Raw genomic sequence first — 26934 nt, forward strand, 5'->3', positions numbered from 1 at the left:
CTCTATATTGGAAAGGCTAATTCAATCCCATGTGATATCACTACTTCATCTTCATCTGACATGCATTATTCAGAAAAAAAAATATAAACTGAAAAAAATTAGAAAGGTTCAGCTGTCTCCAAGATTACAAAACCTCATTTCATCAAGACTATAAAAAAGACTAAAATAAAGACTATATTTTATTTAATTTCTTTCCACTTTTTTTTTTTTTTTAAAACACAACAAAGTATTTACCAAGTTTTAAGTGTCTGGACATCACTGTCCACTTTCATAGCAAGTGGTTATGTTTATAAAGGAAAATCAATTGGATATCACACTCAAAATTTAAAAAACATCATTTCTGTTTTTAAACATGTTTCCCAGCTTTACTCTGCATTTGACAGAGCACAGGGGATGTCAGTTGCATAGTCTGAATTGCCTTTTTCATCTCATCTTATGGTACTCCAACATTATTTAGGGTATGTCAGTCTTCAGACCATGCCAATATCAGAAGCTGAAGCTGAAAAAGAAGCAGGTATGCATAAGAATGAAGAGGAAAACCAGTCAATGTGTGTTTTGTGCTGCTGCTTTGAGAACTACTAGTTGCACCATCTCTCCTATCCAGCCACACACTGTTCGTAATTCATGGTGCATGTTAGAGGGTGATCTACAAAACCAGTGATTTTTAAATGCATTAATACTAGAACAAACAAACCAAAAAAGTCTCTTTATGGCAGTCATTTACCAGTTGCACAGCAGTATAGCATAGTCAAGACTCAGCTACATTTTTGCAACACAGAGGGATTTTTATAGAAATTGAAATGTGATAAATTTAAAAGACATTATTTTATTTAAAAATATTTGCCAAATTACTTATCAACGTAATTTTTCTCTTGTTTTCTAAACATATTAGAAACCAAATCCAATGCCACTAGACATTTTGCATTAAAGGAAAAGGGTGAAAACACTTCAGGGAGGAAATGTGGAGTGAGAAAGATACAATCAGGAAGTGGGTGTGGAGCATCATATCACAATGCATCATCTCTTATCTCTCAAAAGGCAGAAAAGTCAGCTTAATGCACCTATAATCTGTTTGTCTTCAGATCTGTATTTTGCATCCCCAATATTTTCAATCTTTAAGCATGATTTGAAGACTAAAAACTGTCCTTTCTTTCATCTTCAGGTTCACACATACTTTTCCATTTCTGTAGTTCCTGAGAATCATTTATCTGCCATACTTCAGCAAAGCACTTTAGCCTTTTCCTGGAAAAAAGGGGGGTGGGGGGCAAACAAATATCAGTCAGAATGTGGAAGTATTTTTAAATTAAACACATCAAACCTTGAAAGCCCTATAGTCTTATGCAAAATTTTATACACAGTCAAAACCAGCAGTTTGCACAGTTTAAAATGTTATGTGATCTTTAAACAATTATTTAACATTTCCAAACATATTTATTCCAGCTCTGTCAGTCAACAATTTAATTTTATAGCTAACTTCAGAGCACTAGAAACACTGATGAGATGAAATAGAACACTGAGCAAGAGCAAAGGCAACAAACAGCATTGTAGTTTGCACTGTTTAATTTTCAGCATTCAGTTCCAACAAATGTGCATTAGTAGAACCATAAAGAGATATTTTCAATATAAATGAGTAGACACATCCTTCTGTGTTCTTTTTTTAATACTTTTTGATTTAAAAAGAGCTGACACAAATAACAACAGGATGTTTAAAATAGGTTAATACATTCCTGATGACAAAGATGTCAAGACTGGATGGAATTACACAGTGGATTTTCTTAAATAAAATGAATGTGTTTTAAAAACTAAGACAAGACAGCTAGCCTGTGGGTATTGTTACACCACAAGTATACTGCTACGAAGAGGTCTGAGTTTTATTCCCAAGTTCATGATAATTTTTATTTCCTACCACTGATATGTCATACCAAATTCTGAATTTGTTAATGCCTCTTTTGAGGAGAAGGTATAGGAAAATACTCTGGCATTTAGATGACATCATGGTAATAAGGGAAAATAAACAGGAATATACAAAAGCAAGTATTTCTATAATGACCTACACGGGAGAACTGGAAAAATTAATACAATCATTTATACTCTTTGAAGTCATTGGACATAATAGTTGTTTGTTGGGATTTTTTTTTACTTTGTCATTGACTTGAGCTCCAGGTTTATACAGCTGCATGAAGTTCCCTACAAAGTGTGTGCAAAAGGTCTCCAGGGAAGGAATAACCTGCTACAGGTCAAATCTGATGAATTACCAACTGATGTGCCTTGGATGTCCCTTGTCCCTCACCCCCTGTGTAGCTCACTGTCCTTAAAGGGAGAAGAGAAAGCGTCAAACATCACATGGTGTAAGCTAGTCTCAGAGGCAGCAGGTTACCCACATCTGATGGACTGACCCCAGCCCCCATCCTCTTGTGTTGCTGGGGGAAGAGGGAGAGAAATGGGGGGTGGAGCTGAGCCTGGGAAGATGGGAGGGGTGGGGTTTTAAGATTTGGTTTGATTTCTCATTACCCTGCCCTGTTTCAGTTGGGTAATAAATAGGTGCATTTTATTCCATGTTGAGTCTGTTGTGCCCTTGGTGCTGATTGTGGAATGGTCTCTCCCTGTCCTCATCTCACTTCTGAGACTCTCATTATATCTCCTCTCCCCTGCCTAGCTGAGAAGGGGAGTGACAGAGCGACTTTGGTGGGTGTCTGGCCTCCAGCCAGGGCCAAACCACCACAAGTACAGAAGCAAATTCTATACCAAAATCTAAAATAGAGACAATCGCTTACCTACCTATTCAAAAGCTGAACAACTGGGCACAATTAAGTCCCTTAATTAAAACTGGCTGGTCAGCCCTCATGCTACCCCTCCATGGGCACTGTAAATCAATCTTCTAATGACATCACTGGATAGTAGTTTTACTGCCCACAGGTTGGAGACACACTAGAACTCTGTGCCCTGTCCAAGTAATATGCTAGCATGATTTTCACAGAACAAAGTAATACAAGCTAAATGTACATATAGTATTATTTTGCATCTTAATTTTATTACACAGTAACACTACCCTTCCAGCTCATACTCTCACCTTTCTGGAAAACATTTTTTTTCCTTGATTTTAGAACCCCACATAACAACAGAGTCAAGTCACTGCTAGTAATTTGTTGTTTTACTTTTGTCAATTATGGGCTATTATTTCCAATTAACAGAAGCCACCACATTATTTTTCCCACAAACTGTCATGTATCATCAAAAGAATTATTTTGCTTTTTGAAAAAGGGATAAAAACTGGTGTTAAGCACTAAGCACTGTTCAGTTTCAAAAGAACTGCTTGCACCTACAAATAATTAGTACTCAAAATTTTCTCATACAAAATTATTCTGTCAGGATTAGTTACAACCACCAGGCAACAAGGATGTTAATTTATTATATTCCTGAAGGTTTACTGATAGGACTGCCACTGAAAACAACAATAACAAAAAATTCAGTGGAAATTAAAATGAATGCTCGCACATACTTATATCTAAACTATATATATAATGTTACAGGTTTTATAGAGGTGATACTATTTGACACACATAAGAATTTTCATAACTAGTCTCTATATAAAGTGCATAAGCTCCTAAATGAAAAGTGGTTAGCAGAAAGATATTAAAACGCCCAAACTTTCAGTAAATTTTTGTGTGTTGTGTCGGGGAGTGGGAGGAGGAGGTAAACAAAATAAATTATAAATTATTAATACTTTAATTAAATCATAAATACTTAATTTTTTAAGTTAAACTGAAGAATATTCATCTATATTGTATTATGCAAATACAAGTTCCACGGAGAATAATATCCTTTCCAAATTAAATATATTAATATTTTCACTATCGCTGGTAGAACAGAAGAGATACTAGATGTGAGTTATATTCTAAATATTAAATATATGTTTAAATATTTTCTCTGAAAACAGAGAAAATACATACATGAAAGCATACATTACGTATTTAGCATAAGAAAAAGACCCCCCACAGTTTATTCCTAATGTTAGCTCAACATGCATTTAGTTTTTTCCAATCCTGTTTCAGAGAGCAGCAATTAACCTCTGACATAGTATCTACCTTTTAAATCTAAAGCTTTGATTGAAAGAGATAGCACGATTTCCCTAAGATTTTTTTTTTTTGAGGTTTGTTTCACTGTCTTCCCTGAAAAGTAGAGGAGGGTAGCTGAAGTAGTTCTTACTGTACATTTTTTAATGCATACTGTGTGAAATGTTCTTAAATTCATAGCTGAATATTCATTGAGGAGAGGGGAAATCACAATTGTTCTGACCTTTTCATATTCACTATCCTCTCCAACTCCTTTGATTTGTGAGCTGCCTTCTTCAAGATTTCTTCAGGAAGATCTGCCAGTTTGGCAACATTTAGCCCATAACTCCTTGCAGAGACTCCTTTAGTGATTTGATAAAGGAAAGTGATAAATTCAGGATTCTCTTCGTGTTCAAATCCTAAAAAATAAAACCAAAATGAGAAACTATTATGTTAATAAAACACAGCAGACCAAAGACTGAAATGACAAAGACTGTGGTCTCATTGCCATTCATGCTTCAGGTATGATTTATTCTGTTTTACCTACCCATTGTGAGAATGAAAAAACTCTTAAATAGATGTTTACCTGGTGTCTTTTTTAGCAGACTTATCTCTGTGTGTCAAAAACTGTACGTCAAACTGATTAATTATGTTGCAACTGGGACACTCCATCTCATGTCTGCTAAGCAATGACAGTGTCAGTAACCTATCAGTCAAGAAGTCCATAACCACACCACATTAAAAAGCTTCCTGCCTACCAGGAGGCTGAAAGCCATAAAAAATGCTTAGAAAAAAATACAAGTTGGGATGGTGGATCCTCTGCTAGGGGGTTTTCTACAGGATGAAAAGGTACAAATGTAAAAGACATCATTATAGGTCCTATGACTCCTTCCTTTTCCTCCTAAGACATCCTTGTTGCAACTCTGCACAAGCCAGGCCTTGTGTAAAGACCAGAAACTCTACAACATCATTCACTACCATTCACTTTTCTGTTTTAAGATTGCAAGATTTTGGAACAATGGACATTTCCATAACTGATAATGACTCAAGGTGAATTGAGTTATCTAAGTCAAAGATTGGGAAAAAACATGCCATAAAACTCACCTTAAATGAAACAATTAAAATGTTAAGACAACAGAAGCTAAAGTTATAGAGTAAGAAACACAGATGCATTTTTGCTCACAGGCTATTGTGTCTCTCTGTAGCAAAACTGTAAAGACTACATATAACCTGAAGGTTCAGGTAAAATAACATTTAAGGTAGAAATGCTGAAGCAGGACATAAACGTGAAATAAGACAAAGTGAAACATAAATGATAGGGCTTTGTGGACACAGCTGTTAAGGACTAGTAAGTACTGAATGTTGGTAACATCTCAGTTGTATCATGGGATCAAAGATCAACACTCCAGTTAATGAACTTTGTGAGCAAAGGACATGCTGATGCTCATATCAATTCTTAAATATTCCTAAGAAGAATTCAGGCAAAGCAGGAAAACCAGAATACAAGCAGAATTGTCAAGCACCTGATTAAACCTGATACATCAAGAAAAAGAAAAAAAAGCAAAGGTATGGAGGGAATTCCTACATCACAAATCTGTTCTAAGTTTGGATGCCATGTGAGTAAGACACATGTAGTGGATAAACCCTGTGTGAATTTTCGAAAGGTATTTGACAAGAGCCCTGCATCAAGTGCTCCTCTGAAAACTAAGCAGCCATAATCTAAAAGGAATGCCTTTGCATTTGTATATAATTGGTTAAAAGATAGGAAACTTACAGTAACAGTCAGTTCTCACCATGAAGGGTGATCATCACTGCAGTTAGAGAGGCTCAAGGTACTTGTCAAACAAGGAAAAGGGCTAAGCAGAGAGCTGACAAACTTTACTGAAAATATTAATTCAGAGCAACAGTGACAAGCATAAATGCTGCAACTCTTCTGCCTGGCAAGAGCAGAACTGGATGCAATTATGATCAGCAATCTACAAAATTAGGCATGGCACAGACAGGAAGAACAAAGATTATTCCTCTGCCTCTTCCAATTCAAAGAACTGGGACCACCAGGTGAAGCTACATGTTGTTTCAAAAGAGTTTCAAAACAAACAAGAGGAAGTTGTTCTTCACACAATGCAGTGAAAACTGCTTACACAATAGGATGAAGATGCCAAAAGTACACATGCACACACAGAGAAACTAGACAACCTTGTTGAAAATAATAAAAATCAGAAAACCATCTAGCTCTTGAAGCCCCCAAAAGAGCAAATGTTTGCAGACAGTGAGATCTTCTAGAGAAAGAGTTAACACACATTTGATCCCTAATCCCTCCTCCCTAATCCTTTGTATTCATCTACTGTGAGTTACCAAGCTGTGTGACTCTTTTATCTGACCCAGGTTACTGATTCTTGTATTAAATGTGAAAGAGAAATGGTTGTACAGTTTTCAAGCCCTCCAAAATTTCTGTATAGGCTGATATTCTAGTGAATTTGAACATGTAACTTTCATGTTGAGGTTTAAATTACACTTCTACAGTTTCTGCCTACACCTGTTGTGTGAAAACCTCAGATGGATTTATACTGTACCTTTTTGTTCAGCACTTTCCTCCTCATTCACCAAGAAAGCCATGTGGTAATTACCAGCTTTGTCTGGATACATCTTCTCTAGCTCACAAACCGAAGGATAGTGAGTGACAAACAGTGTCAGTGACTCCACCTACAACAATGAGGTAAGGCATGTAAGAAGGTTTGGCTTAAAACAGTTATAAAACACAACACTGGTATCCTCTATCCATGCCCCTTTGCTCTGAGTCTAGACATGCTACATTTCTACAAGGAAACAGGCATCATGTCCAGTTCAGCCTAACATGGTACAGGCTGAAAAAGCATTCACAACCACATGTCAGATCAAACACTTACAACTCTAATGAAATGTTCCAGTGTAGCATAAGCAATAGCAATTCCATCATGTGTGCTAGTTCCTCTTCCCAATTCATCCAAAATTACTAGTGATCTTGAAGTTGCTTTTCTTATTATCTCAGCAGTATCTGTCAGTTCTTCCATAAAAGTACTTCGACCTTTGTAAATGTTGTCTGCTGCACCCATTCTGCATTGAGATTCAAAACAGATCAATTTATTAACTTCAAATAAATGCCAGATAATGTTGGGAAAAAAAAAAAAAAACAAACCTTCTTATAATGAAACCATTTTATTATAAATGTCATGTTGCTGATCCAAGCAGAGCAGTAAAACTAAGGCAGAACATTCACCTTCCAGAACAAGCTACTGCTTAGGAAGAAAAGCTGCAAGAGTACATGCTGCAGATGTGAGGTTACTCTAAAAGAGTGAAAGATCTATCCATGTACCATTAATAAAATATTCATGTACCATTAATAAAGGCTTGCCTGCATTCTCCAAGACTATACTGACCCTATGGGCCTCTGGGGAATGTCAGACTGTAGGAACAGCAGAGAATTTTTCTGGGCCATCAGTAATCTAAGTCCCAAGGTAAATCTGTAGACAGGAATCTCAGCATAACATGTCAACTATAGGAATTAGAGGAAAAAGATGAGGTAGACAAGGGGGTATTTCTTATCATGCAATTCTTCTACCTTCACAAACAGTAGCAGGCAGCCTGTTCTCCTAAAAAGGACCCTGGGAATTCATACCATTCAGCTCACTAGAACGGTAACAGCAAATGTAGCAGTGAAAACAAATTTTACTTCTTTGGTTTAGTGTGACCATGTAATTTGCATGTTTTATAAATGCCTACAAGACCTGAAAGTGTCAGATATTAGAATCTCCATGTAGTGATAAAGTGGACACTCAAGGTGACCGCGTATTTAAGCATCCAAACAGATACAGAAGCTAGTTTCTTCAGGCTGTAACAATATAACAATGATTTCCCCTACTTACACAGGTACACAATCTTACTATCATGTTTAAACATGTTTAAGAGAAACATTTCTCTCCTCATCCTTTTCCACAAATGTCCCTGAACTTAATGGTCTCCAAGCAGGTGAGCTTCTCTTACGCTCTGTACACATCCACATGCAAACTCAGACACACAAATTCCTTCACGTTTCATACAGGTCTTTTAGCACCATTTCAAGTCAGATTCTATCTCAAATCATGAAACAGTTTTCACCTCAGAAACCGACTGGTAATCCACCCTGTTCTTCTCTTCTGCAGCTTTCCTAACCTATTCAATTAATACGCTTTCTAACTGGCAGAAAGAATTTCCTTTTCCCACATATGCTTTTCAATTACATTAACCACATTACAATACCACTTCTGAGATAGGTTATCATTAGCAATCCACGGAGTACAGCTGCAATAACGGATTTGTTCGCTCTCATCAGCCAACAGTATAGTTACATACAAACCTCATTGATTTAAGGAAAGCTGACTCTTGGGCTTAACATATCACATTTTCAAATATAACAGCTGGCCACAACAGTATTTAAAGCCAATCAAAACCTTTAAAGAGAATCCCAAGACAGCCTTTTTTTCTCAATCTTTTGCTGCATCTCTCTAATGTAATCGCTTCTGTTGCCTACAGAAGCACTAACAAGATACTCATAATTTTATGGGGATCTCTGATTGCCAAGAGTAACTGGCTACAAATAGGCTGGACACATTAAAATTATGATTTCTGTAGGTCCTCTGGTTCCTGCCCTGGAAATTTTGTATGGTGTCATGTGTAACTCCATGACATGTGAATCTTGTGACGAACTGATCTTGGTTGGAGATGGGCAGGGCATTACCATACAACAAGCAAACAGCACTTCACTGAGTATGCACTTAAGATTGCACGAGTAGTAGGTATACTCCAACATTACTATGCTTATCACTATTAACTACAAATAAATTTACCAGAACAGCAAATACTTTTCATGTCCAAACAGTCTCTGGCTCCATAATGGGCAACTTCAACTTCATTTACAACCCTAGCATTATTACAATGTAATTTTTATTTGGCTTTTCATTACAGAGAGAACATCTAACAGGCTGTCTTTTCTGAACTTAGCATGATTACACTCAGAGTTCTCATTTCTATTTTTCTCTTGGATTGCATCAGATCCATAGAGCCCTCAAAATCATTTAGCCATTTTGCATCTTATCTGCATTCAGGAAAATAATTTTCAGAACTTCCTCACTAAATGCTCAAGATACAAACAGAAATTAGTATTATCGTTCTCTTGTTCTTAACAACAGCTGCAAAAGAAGATTTCTTTTCAGCATCTTGAAACATTCAAATCCAACTCAGGCTCATCTACAGATTTAAAAAAAAAAACAAAACAGTATGTTTCTCAATGATATAAAACCTCTGAAATATCTTCCTTTGAAAATGGATAAAATTGTTCTTTCTGCCTGTGCCCTTGACACTAGAAGGAAGAATCACACTTGTTTTTCAAATGTATCTCGTCAATAATTTTATCCAAAAAAAGTAAGAATAAATATTTTAATGTGGACGTCTGCATTTATCAAACTAACAGTTAATATGCAGCAAGGCATTGCTCCAACTGTGTGTTATTCCTGATCTAATGAAGTTTTTGATACAAAACACCTATTGCTTAAACATTTCTTCAGGTTTAAAACAGCCACTATAAATCCCACTACAGTGGGATTCAGTCGCTTTCAATTTACATTTAAATGTAGCTTGCCTCTTAAATGTTTTTATACGTCAAAACATTAAACTTTCTCCTGATGTTCAATAGAATGAAGATGATTTACCACTGTTAGCAGCTAATTTACAGTTAATACCTGGGTGCTATCCCAATGAACTTTTAGGGTAAAAATGCAAAGAGAAATGTTATAGATACTGAGCCTTAAAGCTGTCACCCCTTAAATCATCTTGTTTGTCTGCCTTTTTTCATTTGTTTTACATAGGGTCCTAAATGAAGTCTCCAAGCCTCACTTTTGCTGGCACCCTGCCTCCAATGGGGTCAGATATTTTTCTGACTTTTATATGTACACAAAAATAACTATTTGATTACATTTTAATACTGCATTCACCCTAACAATATGTCTGGTGACAATACAGTGGGATATGAGAAGAGGTATGAGTCATCCCTGAGTGATGCAGTCATGTTATGCACTGCATAATATTTATTTTCTTCCTTCTCTTAACTGAACACCCCCCCTCCACCCAAAAGAAAAACCAACAAACCAACAAAACACAAACATGTACAGGAAAATGAAGTTTACAAGAGAGTAAGGCAATCACAACAGCAAACCATCAGAGCAGGAACAATACCACCCAGCCCCACCACCTCTGCTCTATTTGTCAGCACACCAGCTGCTGGAAGCAGTGACAGTTAATACGAAAACTTCAATTTCTGCTATGGAATTTCTACTGTCTACGTTCAGAAAAATTACTGCATTCTGCCCATGACAAGTGTGCAGATATCCAATGTGGAGAGTGCCTCTTTAGTGCTGGCAAGAGATTCATCACTCCTCAGCAAATGCAATTTGGCTAGAAACCACTTTTTATAATGTCTCTTTGACAGCCAACCAAATTTCATAAAATTAAAAGCTCTTCTTCTTACAATGTTCAACACATCTATTATGTAACAGGAAAAAAAAAAGGGAGGAAGCATTATCTCTTTTCATTGCTAGGTTTCAAGTGGTAAAGATTCTTGTCTATAAACTCAGAGAAAACAACAGGGAAGCAATGTTTCCAAAAATTAATTTTGGTGGGATAAGTTAGATGATATGCAGCAGCACCAGCCAGCTTTATACAAACCAGCTAGTACAACATGCTTAACCTGCATGTGACCCCTTAGAGAGAAAGACACAGATTTCCACATCCTACACTTGCAGCATTCAAAGGGTGCTTTTTCTAATCTGCTCTCCTGAGTCAGTGCCTGCACATAGTACTGACCTTCTCCAATGCCAGTGTTCATCATTCTAGGAAGTTATCCAGTGATATTTTGTTCAAGGAGGCTCTGGAGATGTAAGGAATCTTTTTAATGATACAAGCTATGATGTCACTAGAATGAAATAGTAACTTTGTACCTTTTTTCCTTGCAGCTGAAGAATTTTTATGCAGTTAGTATCCATTTAGACCTGCACTCAACAGGCAGGAACTAATATCCCTGAACTGCGTGGCCCTGAAAGTCACCTCCAAGTCTGGTGCTCTCAAGCTTTTGATCAGCTAGAAATATCTGAGGGCTTTGAGAGTCACCCCTAAAGAGCTGTTTAGAAGGAGAAAATGTAAATTGAGGCCATGGAGGCCTTCCTGTAGCTCCTTCTCACAGCATCCTGCTCTTAAAAAACCAAAGTGTCCTGGAGACAGGGAAGACTTGCAGGCTTGATGACTACCAGTGGCACAAACCAACAGAATAACACAAAACCTTATTTTGGAGCAGAGCAGAGAAGGCTCCCAGAGAACTGCAGCTGCCCTGTGCAGCAGTCCAGGGGTGAACGTGATGACTTGTAGCTTCAAACCGAGACTGCCCCAGGGTGAGAGAAGGAGGGGGCTGGGGGGGGGATGTGAGGGGGTGGGGTGGGAGGAATTCCCTAGCAGAAAAATTAATCTGAAATGCAGACACTTCCAGTTAAGTTTTTTTTCCATGCTGCCTTTCAGAAGAAGTTATCTAACATGCTATTGGTGGGGTTGATTATAAAATTAAGAGCACTGCATGGACCTCAGGTATCATATTATTCGTTTCTGTTGGGACAAATCCCTCACAGTGCTTGTGAAAACGACCACACAGCCCAAGAGCTCCCAATGGTAACAAAAAGCAACTACATAGCACTGAATAAATCCCAGAAAACAAGACTGCAAACCCGTTCCTAAAGCCTTATTTACATACCATTGACAAAATCCTGATACTATTTATTAACTATAAAATACTTAAAGCTGAAAAATAAACTTAAATGAGATGTAGAAATATGCATTTGACTTCAAAAGTTTATCTAAAATACTTACTGGAGAAAAGAAACCTAGTGCCTATTGCAGAAGAATAAACCTGATTGGTATAGAATCTCTACACAGTGCCTCTGTCATTTTCAGGTGAAAGTATTCTGGTTTCCAGCTATGGTTTACCTTCCCTGGGATCAGAACTGAAGCCAGGCTTCATCTCAGGATGCACTCAAAGTTAAATTATTTATTCAACCAGAACAATTAACATTAAAATTACTCTTTTCTCTGAGAATATCTTAAATGTAAAGTGTAGAATAGCACTCTCTCAACACCAAGAGAGAAACTCCTGTGATTCAAGAACATTGAGAAAAACAAATAAAATAAATCCTTAAGACGAATTTACAAAAAAACCCCTTCAAAATATAATTTCAAAGTTGACTGTATTTGAACAGGAATTATTAAAATAAGTAGCTTGCAGAAGAAAGGACAACCTTGTGTAGCTCCAGGCCTGGAGGTTGGTGGCCCTGCCTGTGGCAGGGGGGTTGGAGCTCTATGATCCTTGGGGTCCCTTCCAACCCAGACCAGTCTATGATTCTAGGATTAGATGGGGTCTTGCCTTAGAGGTTATCCTATTCCTTCTCTAGTTCTCTACAACATTAACACCCTACAGTTACTACTTTTCATTTTTTTTTGAAGATCTCATGAACACTGCTTGTATCCTTTCATCTTTTGCAGAAGACACTCTAACCAGCTGAAGTGTCTGCAGAAAACAAATGCCTGTGAAAGTGGGAGCACTATCTGAAGATGATGTTCATGAGAACAGAAACACTTGTTACTGGTCCTGACATGAACAGAGGAACACAACGGTAAGATAAATCCTCTGCCACTGAACCAGGTTATTGACTTTCTGCTAGGCACCTAGCAAACAACACTTACTGAGACTTCACTGGTTAGAAATTAAAAGTAAGTTTGCAAACAGGTCTGCCAAGAAAATGAAAACAGGCATCCGAATCAGAGGATTGGCAGGCTGACTACTCTGTGTCCTCTCCTACTGTGGTACCAAGAATCCCAAACACCTTTAACCAGAACAATTGTTCAGTTTTGCCCACAAAAGAAATTTGAAACCCTGAGTATTTTAGAAAGACTCCAACTGCTAACCAGAACTTAACAGTGTTTAGTATAAAAGTAGCCCAACTTGGATATCCTAACTTCTGGCTACTTGCCACATACAATGAAAATTTATCAAGTAATTCTTTAGAAGACAGCATCTGCAAATTTCTAACTGTTCACTGGCAAGAAACTAATGCTTCACACTCCCCCACAGGGTACTGGTAAATCATTCACTTCATTTCCATGAACCTCTTACTGATTCAAACTAAAACCTGACAATTAAGAACAGTAATTTACAGAGCTGTGATTACAGAATTTAAAATTATAAAAAAACCTCCTTATCCTAATCATTGTTATCAGGAGTTTTTATTTTTGTATTATTCATGGACAACTTCTAAGAAGCAAATGTGTGCAAAGTTGCGTGGATGGCAATGTAGGAAATCAGAAGATGTTACCTTATTTAGAACAGTTGTTGAAAAGCCTGACAGAACACATTATAAATTTAATGTGAAATACATTTTTATTTTGTAAGTTATTGTAGACACATGGTATTCTCAGTCTCTGACAAATTAGTGAAAGCCTAAGATCACTAGGGATACACACTTTGTACTATCCTGGAAAGAAAAGTAAGTCCAAAGTCATTTTAATACTCAGTTTCATAGCATTTTGTAACCTTTTCCTTTGTCCCCCATATCACTAGCTAATTGAAATAGTCAACACAAGTAATCACTTAAATCCTCATTACCTTATAGACCTGGCCAACAGAGGCATGCTGCACAGGCAAGCACCCCAGAATGTTAAAAGAGATGTATCTAACAGGACTGGCTTTCAAGATGTGAACTGCATTGCTTTACTTGCTGAAAACCGGAGGACAGAAAAACATCCCTGGATTGCATTTAATAATTTGAAAGCTGAATTCACCTCAACAGACTGAATGGGACTCAGGTGGGACTGAGTTCAAAAGACACAATGCTGCTCTAGTCAGTACAGTCACTGAATGAGAAGAAGTTACTAATATCCTCTCATTTCTAATGCTTTACAAGGCAATAGAAATTCAGTTGTTCTTAGAATCACAGCATCAGACTGGTTTGGGTTGGAAGGGACACATTTATTTCTAATCCCCTGCTATGTGTAAGGACACCCTCCAGTAACCCAGGGTGCCCAAAGCCCCATCCAGCCTGGCCTTGAACCCTGCCAGGGATCCAGGGGCAGCCACAGCTTCTCTGGGCAGCCTGCGCCAGGCTCAGGCTCACAGGGAAGGATTTCTTACTTCTATCTAATCTAAATCTACTCTGTTTTAGTTTAAAACCATTACCCTTTGTGCTATCACTACTTGCCCTTGTAAGCTTCCTTCCAAAAGCTTACGTTACATTAATTAGTGAAGAACACCCAAGAAAGTTATTCTCCAAAATTCAGCAATGATACCCTCAATAATAAGAGAACTCCTTAAAAATACCTGTCACCTAAGGAACATAAATTACACACAGTTAATCTGGCAGATTTCTGCTTAATTCTAAATCTTTCCATTGTATTTTTAAAACTGGACTTGCTTGAGTGAGTTCACTTTGTCCATCCCACATTACACACAACCTTACAGGAGCTGGCTCTCAAGGCACAAGAGTCAAGCCCTCAGAGGAACAGGGAGTCTGGTAGCAGGAAGAGGATGCAATAGCTTAAATTCCACGCTCAAACATGCCAAACACATCAATGGACTGCTTTCCACAGGTCCATCAGCTTTTACATTTACTCAAACACAGAACTAAGCATTTCTTTTTCTTGCCCTGAGTGAGAAAGGTATGACTTGTTCCTGTACAGAGGCACCAAACTGAGGTTTCCCTACTGCAGTGTCTCCTGAGGGACAGATCTGCCAGCACTGACAGAGAGCACAGCAGAAGGCCAGTGCAAGGTGGAGAAGTTTATGAAAGCTGCATTAAGCAACTGAAGCTCCAAACAAGTTTACCCCAATTTTCCTACAGGAAACCATTAACACTGTATAAATGTTGTTGATGGTCACAAGGGAAAGAACAGATTAAGAGTACAATCATTTTGCTGAAGGTTAAATTACAAGCAGAGATATCCAAATTAGGGTGTTCACTTGTGAGCTGACAATATTAGCCCAAAGAAGCTGAAAAAATGGAGACAAAGAAAAACTCATCCCTAAAATATGCACAGGTTTACACTTGCTACTCTTGGATTCCAGGGAGGGAACTCGAGGTAATTAAGTTAATGTGCATATGTAGCTGAAGGATTGAGGCCAAGGGGGGATTAAAAGGCAGAAACTATAGTAACAGACTAGGGACAACAGCTGAAGTATTCAGTGCAAGTGAACTTTTCCCCTTTAAACCTGTGGACGCTATGGAAAATCCAATTCGCATTGTGACTAGGTTAAATCATATCAGGGGAGAGTTTTAGAAAGATAAATACCACTGTTCAGTGTCAGAGTTTCAACTTGACTGTTAAGAGAGCTGGTCAGCTTCACAGTCAAATTTTTGTTTGTCCCCCCTCCCCCTTGCCCACACAATACTATCACAGGGAAAGCCTTTCAATCCCTATCAGTAATACTGCAATAAGCAACAGAAGTTGTTTTGTAAATCTCACTTTATGTTTAAATAACTGTCTTTTATTAACTTAAATGGATTTTCAAGCCTGATTTAAAATGCTGCAAACAAAACAGGTGTTTTTATTAATAATTTTATCAAATGAAAGTTACATAAGCCAAAGACTGTTTTGTTAAATATTATTACATGTATATGAAATATAATCCTAACATTGGAGATTTATGTTACTATGAAATGACCAGACATGAAGCTAAATTATCTACAAATATATGTACAGCACAGCTTAATGTATTTCTACTGAGCTACTTAACACTGTCAGAAATACAGTTCAGATGTACTGTGATATGTCCAACACACATTTTTAGAAAAAAACACAGCAAATAATGTTCAACTTATTTGAACACTCACTACAACTTTTACATATTATTGTCTTTTTCAAAAAGAACATCTCCATGTGACAGAAAACAGGTTCAATGAATATTATTACACCACCTTTTTTTCCCCTTGAAAGGTGGGCATAATCTACCCCAGAGGCATCATTACAACACTGTAAATATAAATGAAAGGCCTAAGTAATTTTTGTTATCCTGGCAATAAACACAAACACAATTAAGCAAGAAACAAACAAAATAAATTACTCTGCCACAAAGCAGTAACATTTCTGGAAGTTACTTCTGGGTTCTTGACAACTAACAAGTTCTGTTTGTCTGACTGTCATTGTTGCTTTCCAGAGCAATAGCAACAATGCTTGTTTAGCATATAATTACACGTATGCAACTGCATTGTAATAACAGTTCCCTGCTTCCTGCACAATAGATAAATTAGTGTGTATGACAAAACCAGTAAGCACTGCTATACATATACAGATACACACATATGTAATAAACATGAAAAGGTACCTTTACTTTTTAATTTTCTAGCCTTTAAGAATCTAACTACACAGGCAAATTGAGAGAATCTAGTTTTTGCATGACTTTAAATTTAAATGTTTATTTTCAGGCATAAAAAAAACTAAAAATAAACTAAAAAAAAAAAAGCCAACACAACCACCACCACAGTTCTAGAGAAAACCCGGCAAGACACAGACAAGTTACTCTGCTGAGATAAACCCCTCCACAGTTTCTATTCAGCACTCAGTCTCACGGTGATTTCTGCATTACATAGGATGCCCAACACTGCTGTCACCTCAAGACTTGAATTTCATAGCCTAGATTTTTATGGTAAAGGTATGAAGAAACTGACTAGCTGAATTTCAATGCCAAGTTTTGTGATTTAACTGATATTTCTAGGACAGACAGGAAGACTAATCTTCGTAATCCCACCCTATAAGCCTCAAGTAAATCAATAAAGCAATATATGGAAGCAAGGAATTTTTTAGTTTAGAAACTAGTCTTTTGAGTTAAGAACAATAAAGACTGCATGTGATATGCCAGACACTATAAGCTATTCTGGCAAATTACTGAGGAGTTTACCAGAAAGGACAAGAATTTATTATGCTAAATATGTGAATGCTCAAAACCTGTCTCAGTCCAGCCCAATGATTCTGACTGATTCTGGAGGCTGTGGGCAGCACAACAATTCTGAGAAAGACGCAGAAACCTGTAAATGGTAGTGATGTAGTGATTTCGGGAAAAGGCTTTTCCATAGATTTAAAAAAAAAAGTCATGATTATGTAATCTCTAGTGCATAATAGAATATACTATAGGATATGTTGGTTAAGATTTCTTACAAAACAGAATTAATGCAGACCCCCTCAAGGGGTGAAAAACAGTACCATCATACTCCATCCAGAGAATAAAAGACTAACAAGAAGATAGGAAAGGCACATGTAAGACATAAAAGCCCCCCAAATCTCCTGTGGTCTGCTAACCATTTTAAAATGTCATCAGTGTGCTGCTCCCTCAGCAATCAAGATGAAACACACAGAGCAGCTTTGGGTGGATGATGTCCATTTCTTTATCGTGTTTAGTGAAATCACTCTGTAGGAAGAGATTTCTAATGAAGAACACTTCTAACCCACTTTCAAGCAAGCGTGTTCCTGGACAATCTCTATCCAAATACAGCTCATCTGTGAACCAAGCAATGCATAAAAATCTAACAAGCTGCATCCTGGTTACAAACTGTTCTTTTTGCCTACTGCTGTCCGAATAGCACCATCTCTGCAGTGGAGCTCTGAAAAAATGGAGCTTGTTACTTATTATTTTAAATACAAAAATCTTCCCTCTGCTCCTGTGCACCTCCCTCCAACTGACCAACTGGTAAAACTGGAATGAAATTAAGGGCAACATTATTTGTGTAGTTCGAAAAAGCTGGGAAGAATTTTTGCCACCAGCAGCTACATCAATGGAACATTCATTTCCATTAATATTTACAAGCACTACTTTGTTTTTATTCTTAAGTGATTTACCTCAGATTTCAATTTATTGTGAAAGGCACCTGGGAAACATCTTCCACTCAATTTCCACTCAAACAGAAACGTTCTCTTTTTCCTGCTTCACATACCACTCCATCCTGTGCTTTCTGATTTTTTTCAAGATTTCTTATAAAAGGTAATCTTAAGCCTTGAAACATTTTAACCTGTGTAAAAGTAAATCATCCCCATTTAAATATCTGTAAAATTATTGAGACAGTGACAGTCCAGTGAAGCAAAGAAAAAAACAAATGCAAACATCTAAAACTGACTGCCCAAATGTTTGCTGGTTTTATGCACAGTATTTGCTTTGCATCACAGTTTTTAATTGTAATTAGATCTGTAATGATGCCATAAATATGTACATTTTATAGATTTTTTTAAAAGCTTGTCTAGAGTGAAAATAGTGAGGTTTGTCTAATAGTTTCTTTCAGCTCCACACACTCATGACAAAACTGTAGAATGAGTTTGTCAAGTTGTCAGAATTAAATAGCTGTTAAAGTACTTAGGGAGGTAACATACAAAATTTATCTATTGTGAGACCCCACCTTTTTGAAAGTCCAAAACTTAGAGAACAGACAGAATAAAACACAGAGAAGAAAGCATTATGGCATGTTTGATGGACAGCCTTTTAAGAAATGTGGATTTATAAGGGCTGAATTTTCCTGGGTTTTTTAGCTTACTTTGAAGAAATCCTTCATATCTACACCATCTTCTCAGCTTTAACAGCATTTCTTTCCAGAGTATCATCTCATCTTCTAGACAAGGTAAGGATTAAGGGCTTCAAAACAAATTCAGTTGTTTCTAAAGGTCCTTTGTATCATATGTAAGAAATTACTACAACTAGTCACAGTTCTGTCTTGTAATATACAACTATAGGTGGAATAAACATACTTCTCCTACATGGGAGAACAATGTGTCAGTCAGAAGCTGATCCCAGTTTGTTTTCTCACCTTGGCAGAGAATAGCCACACTCTGCTGTGCACAGTAGAAGACCTGACAGAAAGAATACATTATCTACACTCCCCTGAGTCTTATGCATCTCATGTTTGTGTGCTTCAGCTGATGATCATGCCACTGACAATACGTGAGATTTTTCTGGCACAAGGAAAACAACCCTCTCATCCCCAAAAGCTGGGCACACCAATGGGAAAAGATTTCTCTTCACACACCTTGCAGAAGCAGAGATACCTGCAGTCCTTGGAGGGATTATGTGAACAAGCCAACAGCTCCACACATTCTGCATTTGTGCTTGAGCCTACAGAGGTGCAGCCAGAAGCTTTCCCTTACTCTCTGGCCAGTAAATTCTCATTGTGCCACCAACTACCAAGGCTGAGAAATAAAATGGGTGAAGAGTCCATGACGGCTGTAGCACCTCATAGAAGAAATGTCACTTCAGGATTACATAAGTGCTCTTTCTTCCATCTTCATGAATCCCATTGCACGTGATTGACAAAGGTCTTTCTGCTCACAGGATGATGGAAATAAGTCACATCAGCAAGCATTGAGATGTTGCTTTTTTAGATCTAACATCAGCTCTCACTACCCATGCAAGCATGCAGTGTTCACAGGTAAAGTGTAATGGCCCACATGTCAGCTTTGTGCATTTCAGGACCAGTTAAAGGTGCTACCAGAGCAGTAGCAGAGCAAGCAATGACAAGCAGTAAGGGAAGTACAGCCACCAGCTGGCAGAACAGCACGATGCATTGAGGAACTTGGTGATGAAATGTCTTGGCCTCTAAAGCAGCTTCCTACTAACAAAGAGAGACTTAATCTCATCAGCGTCACCATGTGAAGCCAGGCATACATACAAATAATGCCATTTCTTCTTTACTCTGGAACACACAATGGAAGCTGACTGACTGACTTGTGAAGAGGACTGAAAACATGCACGGTCACTTTGTTCAAAGAGCTGAGAACACAAAAAGAGCTTTGTTTCCTTACACCTATTCTCTTTCATAGATGAGAAAGAAGGTGGGAACTACTAGGATGCCTCTAAAACAGAGTGCCACTCTACCACAAGAAGGCTCAACTGGAATAAAAAATCCAGGCTGGAGTGATGTGCTGGTCTGTGACTGACTGGCTGTGTCTTGCTCAATGACACTGCAATGGCAAACCAAGCAATGCAGCCACCTGGGATGTCTTTTCAAGGGTAAAGCCTGCCTGTTCAGAGATGATTTCTTAGACTCGAAAAAGATCAATGAGGTGAGAGAGGCCCCTGAACTCTGTCACCACATCTAACAGCTGTGAGGACATAGCTGATGCTTACCATGGGTTGGGCCTGAAATGCAGTTCTCAATAGCAGGAGTTGATCTTCAGTTGGCAAATCTCAATAGCACTGTTGTTCCTTGTAGCAATCAAAACTCCTTCCCTTTACCAACCCCCTGATCAACTCAGAACCACCACTCCTGGCCGAGGTATGTGGCTGGAACTGGATCTTGGATGCTGGACTTGAAATAAACTACCCAACTAAGGCCAGCAGCCAGGAGGATGAATTTGCCTCATTATTTCAGTATTAAATGAGGCTGGCAGTTCTCAACCAATATAGAAAAACATCCTTTCCTTTCCTCTGCCTCCCCTCTCTCCTTATGAAAGCAAAGACCACAAATGTGTCCTGTGTGTGAAGGACAATGAGGTAGGTCTCTGAGCAGAGGTTTGAAGACTGCCTTCAAAGTCACCTTTCAGAAGCTCAGCCTGAACCTGATGCTTTCCCTTGGTTTCCATATCTGCAAACACAAGTAGGCTGTGTGCAAGCCAGGGACACACACAAGTACCTCAGCAGGAAACAGCTTCTGCTGCATTGATCAGAAGCATCAAGTTACTGTATGATGGCAACAGCTCAAAGTCAGAGGGCCTAATTTATATGGCTCTGCAACTTTGTTATGCCAAACAGACGTGTTAAAGATCAGCTGCCTGAAGATCTTTGCACTCCAGTTTTAGTTGAATGAGCAACTATTACACATGTTCAAAATCATTATACAAAGACAGACAGACAAGCCAGTGACACAGCTATGTCACTTAAGCCCAAGAACGGATTCAGGATTCCACTGTGGCCTTGTCTATAAGAAAGACCCTGTATACAGACACTCAATACAAGCCAGAAGAACAAAACCATTCCTCCCCAGCTGAGGTGAACAACTACCATCTGTTTTCACAGCATTTTCAGATACACAGGGGAATTTGAGCTGAGTATCTCCTAGCTATAGATTTAGCAATAAGGAGTGCCCTCCATGTTAAAAATACATTTAAATCATCTGTTACAAGGATAAAATGTAGGACAAAGTTCTGTAAACCTTCATACAGATCACGCAATGCACAGAGCCTCTACCAAGACAACTGCCTGGAAGTGCAGGCAACTGCATGTCTTACATAAAGCAAAAGCATTAAACTGCTGCTTACCCAGGCAACCCACCACTATCACTCACTAACCTGTACTGCCAACCTCCACCACCTCTCTCTCTTCTTAATACACCTCCATAGACAACTCAAACTCTATATTTCTTCGCTATCATGAAGATTAAAGACATGCTGAGAATCAGTAGACAGCAGGATAACTTTCAGAAGAGACAAAGTGCACAAAAGGATAATCTACATGGATCTTACTGATGCTTCTATTTATTCCTGCAACGTTTAAGCATGTGGCACGTAACCTGCAAGAGGCAATTTCCAAACTGAAGCACAACGCAATGTATTAGCTCAGTCAACTGAAGCTGCACCTTCAACAGTAAGCCCAATTTGACTGATGGTGTTAAATGTCCTTGGAAGATGCATGTCACCAAAGTGTGACTGTGCATCTGATCACTGAATATAAGTGAAACTGCTTTTAATTCAGCACACAGGGAGAGCCAGGCAGGTAGGCGCTCTAGGAAGGAAATTCTTCTTTGTCCCTTCACCATCATCTAGAGTTGGTAGGAGTTGGCCTCTTTCACAGTATTCTTTCTAATGGCAGCTTGTGATTTAATAAATTGAGTCAGAATCTTGAATACAAGGCACTCAGTAATTTGAATTATTAATTACCTTGTTTATTTGAACACATTTTACCTTGAAGTTGTTCTAGCATTCTTATTCTCGATTTTGAAAATTGACCCTCATGAAAAGCTACTGGTGACTTACAGGTACTTTTCTAGCTCTAAGAAACTGCATTAGTAATTAAGTGAGACCTCTTTTAAAGGTCAGATTTCTTCAGCAGCTAAACATCATCTCTTCTGACCACATGATTAGGTCAACAGAATTTCTCTCATTAGTTCCTCCATATGTACATCTCCACACTTGCTTTGTCTTTCTACACAAACACAAACATGTTAATTTCCATGTTTGAATAACTGTAGTAGAAGAACAAATTGAATGTTCAAATTTGAAGCAGAAATTCAACCCATTTACTGAACGGAGAAACTTGATTAGGAATTTTCAAACATCAGAGAACTAAGTACTCAAATCACACTGAAAGTCAATATAAATTGAGCACTGATCTTTCCAAAACTACGCTAAACACAGCTTTAAATACAGCAATATGAAGAATATTTCAGTGGTTTTTTTAGTCTGATGTTATGAAGCTCGGACCACCAAACAGTAATGCAAACTTTTTGCTTACTAACAACCACTATCACCCTCTTCTCAGGTTTAGGAACAAAATCCTATCAATGGAAACACTCAAGGCTATTTTTAAGCATAAAACATGGTGAGATTTGGGAGAGTCCATCAGAGCACTCAAGATACTTACGTGAATAACACGAGCTGAATACTTTTCACCCCCACCCCTCCAAATTTTCAATTCACAGACTTGTAACAGCATATCATCTGGGCTTAGGGACATTTTGCAGTAGAAGATTTTCTCCTATTATACCTCTTTAGGATGGAATGCTCAACACTACTGTGAAATGTTCAGAGTAGCCTTAGCACTCTACTGTGTGTATACACCCAGTAATGAAGATTAATCACTTTTATTTTCACCGTACCTGTAACCAATATAATTCCTTTTGCATCTTTAAAAATGTTTAATATAATGCTGTATTTAAAGCCAGTTTAGAGAAGCTATCATACATAAATACTAGGCAGATCCAAAGGAATAACCATAGTAGCAACCTCTCCATTTCCATGGAAACCCTACTTACAACACATGATCAAATCTTACATGAATGTTAATCTCTTAAATCTATATAAATTCACACTTCAAAGATGCAGTCTACAAACAAAAGAGTCTGCAATATAAAGCACCAGTATCTCAAAAAATTTAGCAAGCAGCAGAACTGTTGGTGCTCCTTATGCACAGAACTCCTCAGAGTCAGCCTGTAAAGCATCCCTCACAGCAGGGGTGCTAGAAAACAACACACCATGGCAGTGATGAAAATAACTTGGAAACTGACATCTTCCCATGCAATGTTTTTTAAAGATTAAAAAGATACCAAAATCATCAACAACAACAAAAAAAATCTCATTCTCCAGAAAGACATGTATGTGGTCTGGTGTGGCAGTGCAAAAAGGAGGTCAGCATAGATGTGCCCTTCTGACAACAAAACACAGAAGAAGAAAACAACTAAAAAAGCCAAACCAAAACTGGGGGCAAGTCAAGAGAAAAATCTAATAATTTCAAGCTCATTCCCTACTAGAGCAGAGTTCTTGGCAAAAGCAGAGAACTTTTTCTAAGGCTTTATACATGTCTGTTCAGTGAGAGCACTAAAGAAACAATGTAAGACATTTTGCATGGTAGCTGAATTTATTGGTTTTCTCTTCCAACCAGGCATTAAAAACTACTCATCAATTACTTCCTAGGGCTAAGAAATACTATGAGTGTAACACCACGTTAACCTAGACTTATATACTTTAAGGCCTTCCCAGAACACTGAAAAAAAACCCCAAAAAACCCTACCCCAAACTCTCAAACTAACCAAAACAGAGGTACCAACTTTCTGCACAGTCTCTGTACACGTTTTCCCTCTGAGTTGCAGAACCTGCTAAGTTTCTCCTTTTCTCATGGCAGAGAGCAAAGTTCACGATTTGGAGAAGATGTGGACAAAGCAGGAAGTAGGCATGCCCAGACTGGGGACAAAAGACCACTCTGTGGCTACTGACAATCCAACACAGCAGAAGAGAAAAGAGCACTGACAACTGACCTACAATCATCAGCATGGATGATGATCACTTGGGTATGTACAGCAAGGAAGGGCTATACTCCATAGGCTGAAGCAAAATGATCCAAGTATTTTAAGCATTTTTACTGAAAGAAAAGCTACAACTGGGTCAAGATCCTGTAAGAACACCACAGTTAATGCCTGTCCCACCAGTACAATCAATTCCCTCAAAATACACTATACAGAAGAGAGAAGTTTAAAGAGATGCAGACAAGCAGATCCACTTACAGTCTTTTACAAACTGAAGTGACCACCCTGGATTTCTGAAGGAATGCATTACATAAGCTCAGCTTCTTTTCTATTTTTTATCCTTCCTGTTAACCTTTTAACTAATGCATGACTCTTCCTATCTCAATGTATGTTCAATTTCTTCTTGATTAATATTGAGCCAATTAGCTTACTCTTAATTGCCAGCACAATGACAAGATTTTAAGTAATTCTTTACTATATTCATCTGGTGTTTGACACATTTCACATTAAATGAAGAATGGCATATCTAGCTGAGCTTCCAAAGCTAATTTAGACAAGGGAAAAAAATAAATCAGTCAATCCCCTGTGTTAGAATTTGTCTGGGCTCCAAATTAATGGTCTGAAACCTCAGTCAGTAAGTAACATGCTCTGTGTCTGCTTGGCTTGAAACCTGAAAGAATAAATTCTATCTTCAACCACACTACATTATCAGAACAGATCTGAACAATATCAATAATGTAGAGAAAAGCCAAGTAGAATCAGAGAAATGCAGTGCAGAACAGGTGGAACTCAGATACATAAATTTCAAGGTACTGTAGAGGATAAGAACCGATTTATTCTCTTTCTAGAAGGTACAAAATGAAATGGCATGCCCAGTGACTCTGTCACATTTCTTAATTTTTCTGCAAAAATAAGCAATTACAGCCAAATAAAAATAGAGAAAAGGGGAGATTAAGCTTAAGAGTAACAGGCCTTTGCAAGTATGGTTAGAAATTGTCAGTGTGAACACAAGATAAGTACTCTGTTCACTTACAAAGGAAAGCAAAAATAATGTTCAAATTGTTAATAATGTTGTAATTTTTTTCTGTAAAGTAATTCAGATCTTGTGTGTCCTATATTCCCTTGAGAAAAGCTCATCCAATCAACCAGTCAATTACTTTCAACGCAGGACAGGGAAAAAGGTAACCATTTTTAATTTTCAGCTCCAATTAATTTTATAAAGATAACAGAAATTGTTTTCTAATTTATTCACCTGCTTAGCACCAAAGTGCATCAAAGCACAACTGCGTTCATTTTTGTCATGACACAGTGAGGCCTAAGAACATATCATCATTATATGATGAAGCAATCCCAAATGACCAGTATTTAGATTCCTTGTAAAATTAAGAAATGCACTCTGCCATCACAGAACTAGAATTTCAGAAAAAATAATCCTACTACAGATATATAATTGTTGTGAAACTTAAAACCACAAATAAGTTTCCATCTCCCGTACCACCAGTAACACAGAACTTCTGCTGATTACAAAAACAGACTAAAAAAAAGGGGGGAAAACCAGCTGGATGATCCTTGGCAAACATTAGACAGTAAAATAGGGAAGTTTTGACTTCAAAAATTACTCAGCACTGTCCTGAAAATGAGACATGTTAAGTGAAATGAACTGCCATTATTAATTTTTTTAAAATACCTGAAGTGTGTTCAAGACTGATAGTACAGAAAGGACAAAACCCCAAAATTCTCAGTGTCAAATACTGTATGTACAACTGTGCTGCCCTGCAGAAACCGATCTGATTTTTAGAGGTGACAGTATTCATTTTAGGGGAAACATCATTTGGCTATCACCTGGCAGAATAAATTTGGCTGAGGTGTCCATTCAGACACATGATGTTCAATACCTGCATCTTAATCAAGAGAGACACATTAACATTTTTATCCTTTAGAGATTCAAAGACTCCAAAACAAGTACCATAGCTTAGCAGGAAATCAGAACCAAAACCCAACAACCAATGCACGTATTTAAAATGAAAAAGGGAAACATCAAATATAAATTCTAAAGCTCTAAGTGAAACATTAAATTATACTTGGATGTGCACACACATGCCCCACCACAGTAACATTTTCATAAACATACAGCAAAGTTTGAAAGATTACCTGGTAAAAATACCATCCACAATACCAATCGTCGACTCCTCTGCGGGAACATCAGAACCAATCTGTGCCATGACTGTGATCAATGCAACTTGCTTTATATATGAACTCTTTCCTCCCATGTTGGGTCCAGTTATTATCATGACCCTTTCACCATCTCCCTGGAAACATAAAACATTGGTGAAACATATTGTCCTGCACATGGTGCTGTTCTAAGAAAGGCTGCTGAGTGTATGTGCCTACAGGGATAAAGGACAAGCCCTCAGGACACAGTCTGTAGTTGAAAAAGCTTCCTTCACAGCATTCAGTTTTCAAGAGTTTATGATGCCACGTATCAAAAATCTTCCTAAGTCCTCTCCAGGCTCATAAGAGAGGAGCATCACTATCATCTTTCATTATTCTTGAGCAAAACAAAGTGAGGAGAACCTTCTTGGTCCATCAAGGAACCAAGAGAATCCATGAAGCATCTGTACAATTTCATTTGAAGGGGGAACTTCACCAGCTTTCAGCACAGCCAGTGCTGTCCTAATTTGGATTCTGCTCCAGTTAAGGAGTTCTCATTGCCAAATGGGGGGGAAATCTGTCAGCCAAAGATCAGACCTAGACCCCTTCATAACTGCTTGCCTTGGTACAACACACACACATTCAAACAGAAGGGCTACAAGAAGAAATCAAGACATTTTTGAGTTTGGCAATACTTG

General features: G+C 37.9%; 1 protein-coding gene across 1 annotated transcript in view; it reads right to left on the minus strand.

Moving 5' to 3' along the window:
• Nucleotides 1-970: 970 nt before the first annotated feature.
• The window catches only part of LOC311195316 (DNA mismatch repair protein Msh3-like), a gene marked incomplete at its 5' end in the record, with an annotated part of 48867 nt that continues 22903 nt past the window's right edge, over nt 971-26934 (minus strand). The window contains 5 exons of the mRNA XM_084268695.1: nt 971-1242; nt 4297-4471; nt 6626-6755; nt 6959-7145; nt 26237-26394. Coding sequence (XP_084124821.1) covers nt 1134-1242; nt 4297-4471; nt 6626-6755; nt 6959-7145; nt 26237-26394 — 759 coding nt within the window. The 3' untranslated portion in view covers nt 971-1133. The remainder of the gene's footprint in view (nt 1243-4296; nt 4472-6625; nt 6756-6958; nt 7146-26236; nt 26395-26934) is intronic.

The sequence above is a fragment of the Gallinula chloropus genome, assembly GCF_964237585.1.
Source record: "Gallinula chloropus genome assembly, chromosome: 10".
In the NCBI taxonomy this organism is placed as follows: Eukaryota; Metazoa; Chordata; class Aves; order Gruiformes; family Rallidae; genus Gallinula; species Gallinula chloropus.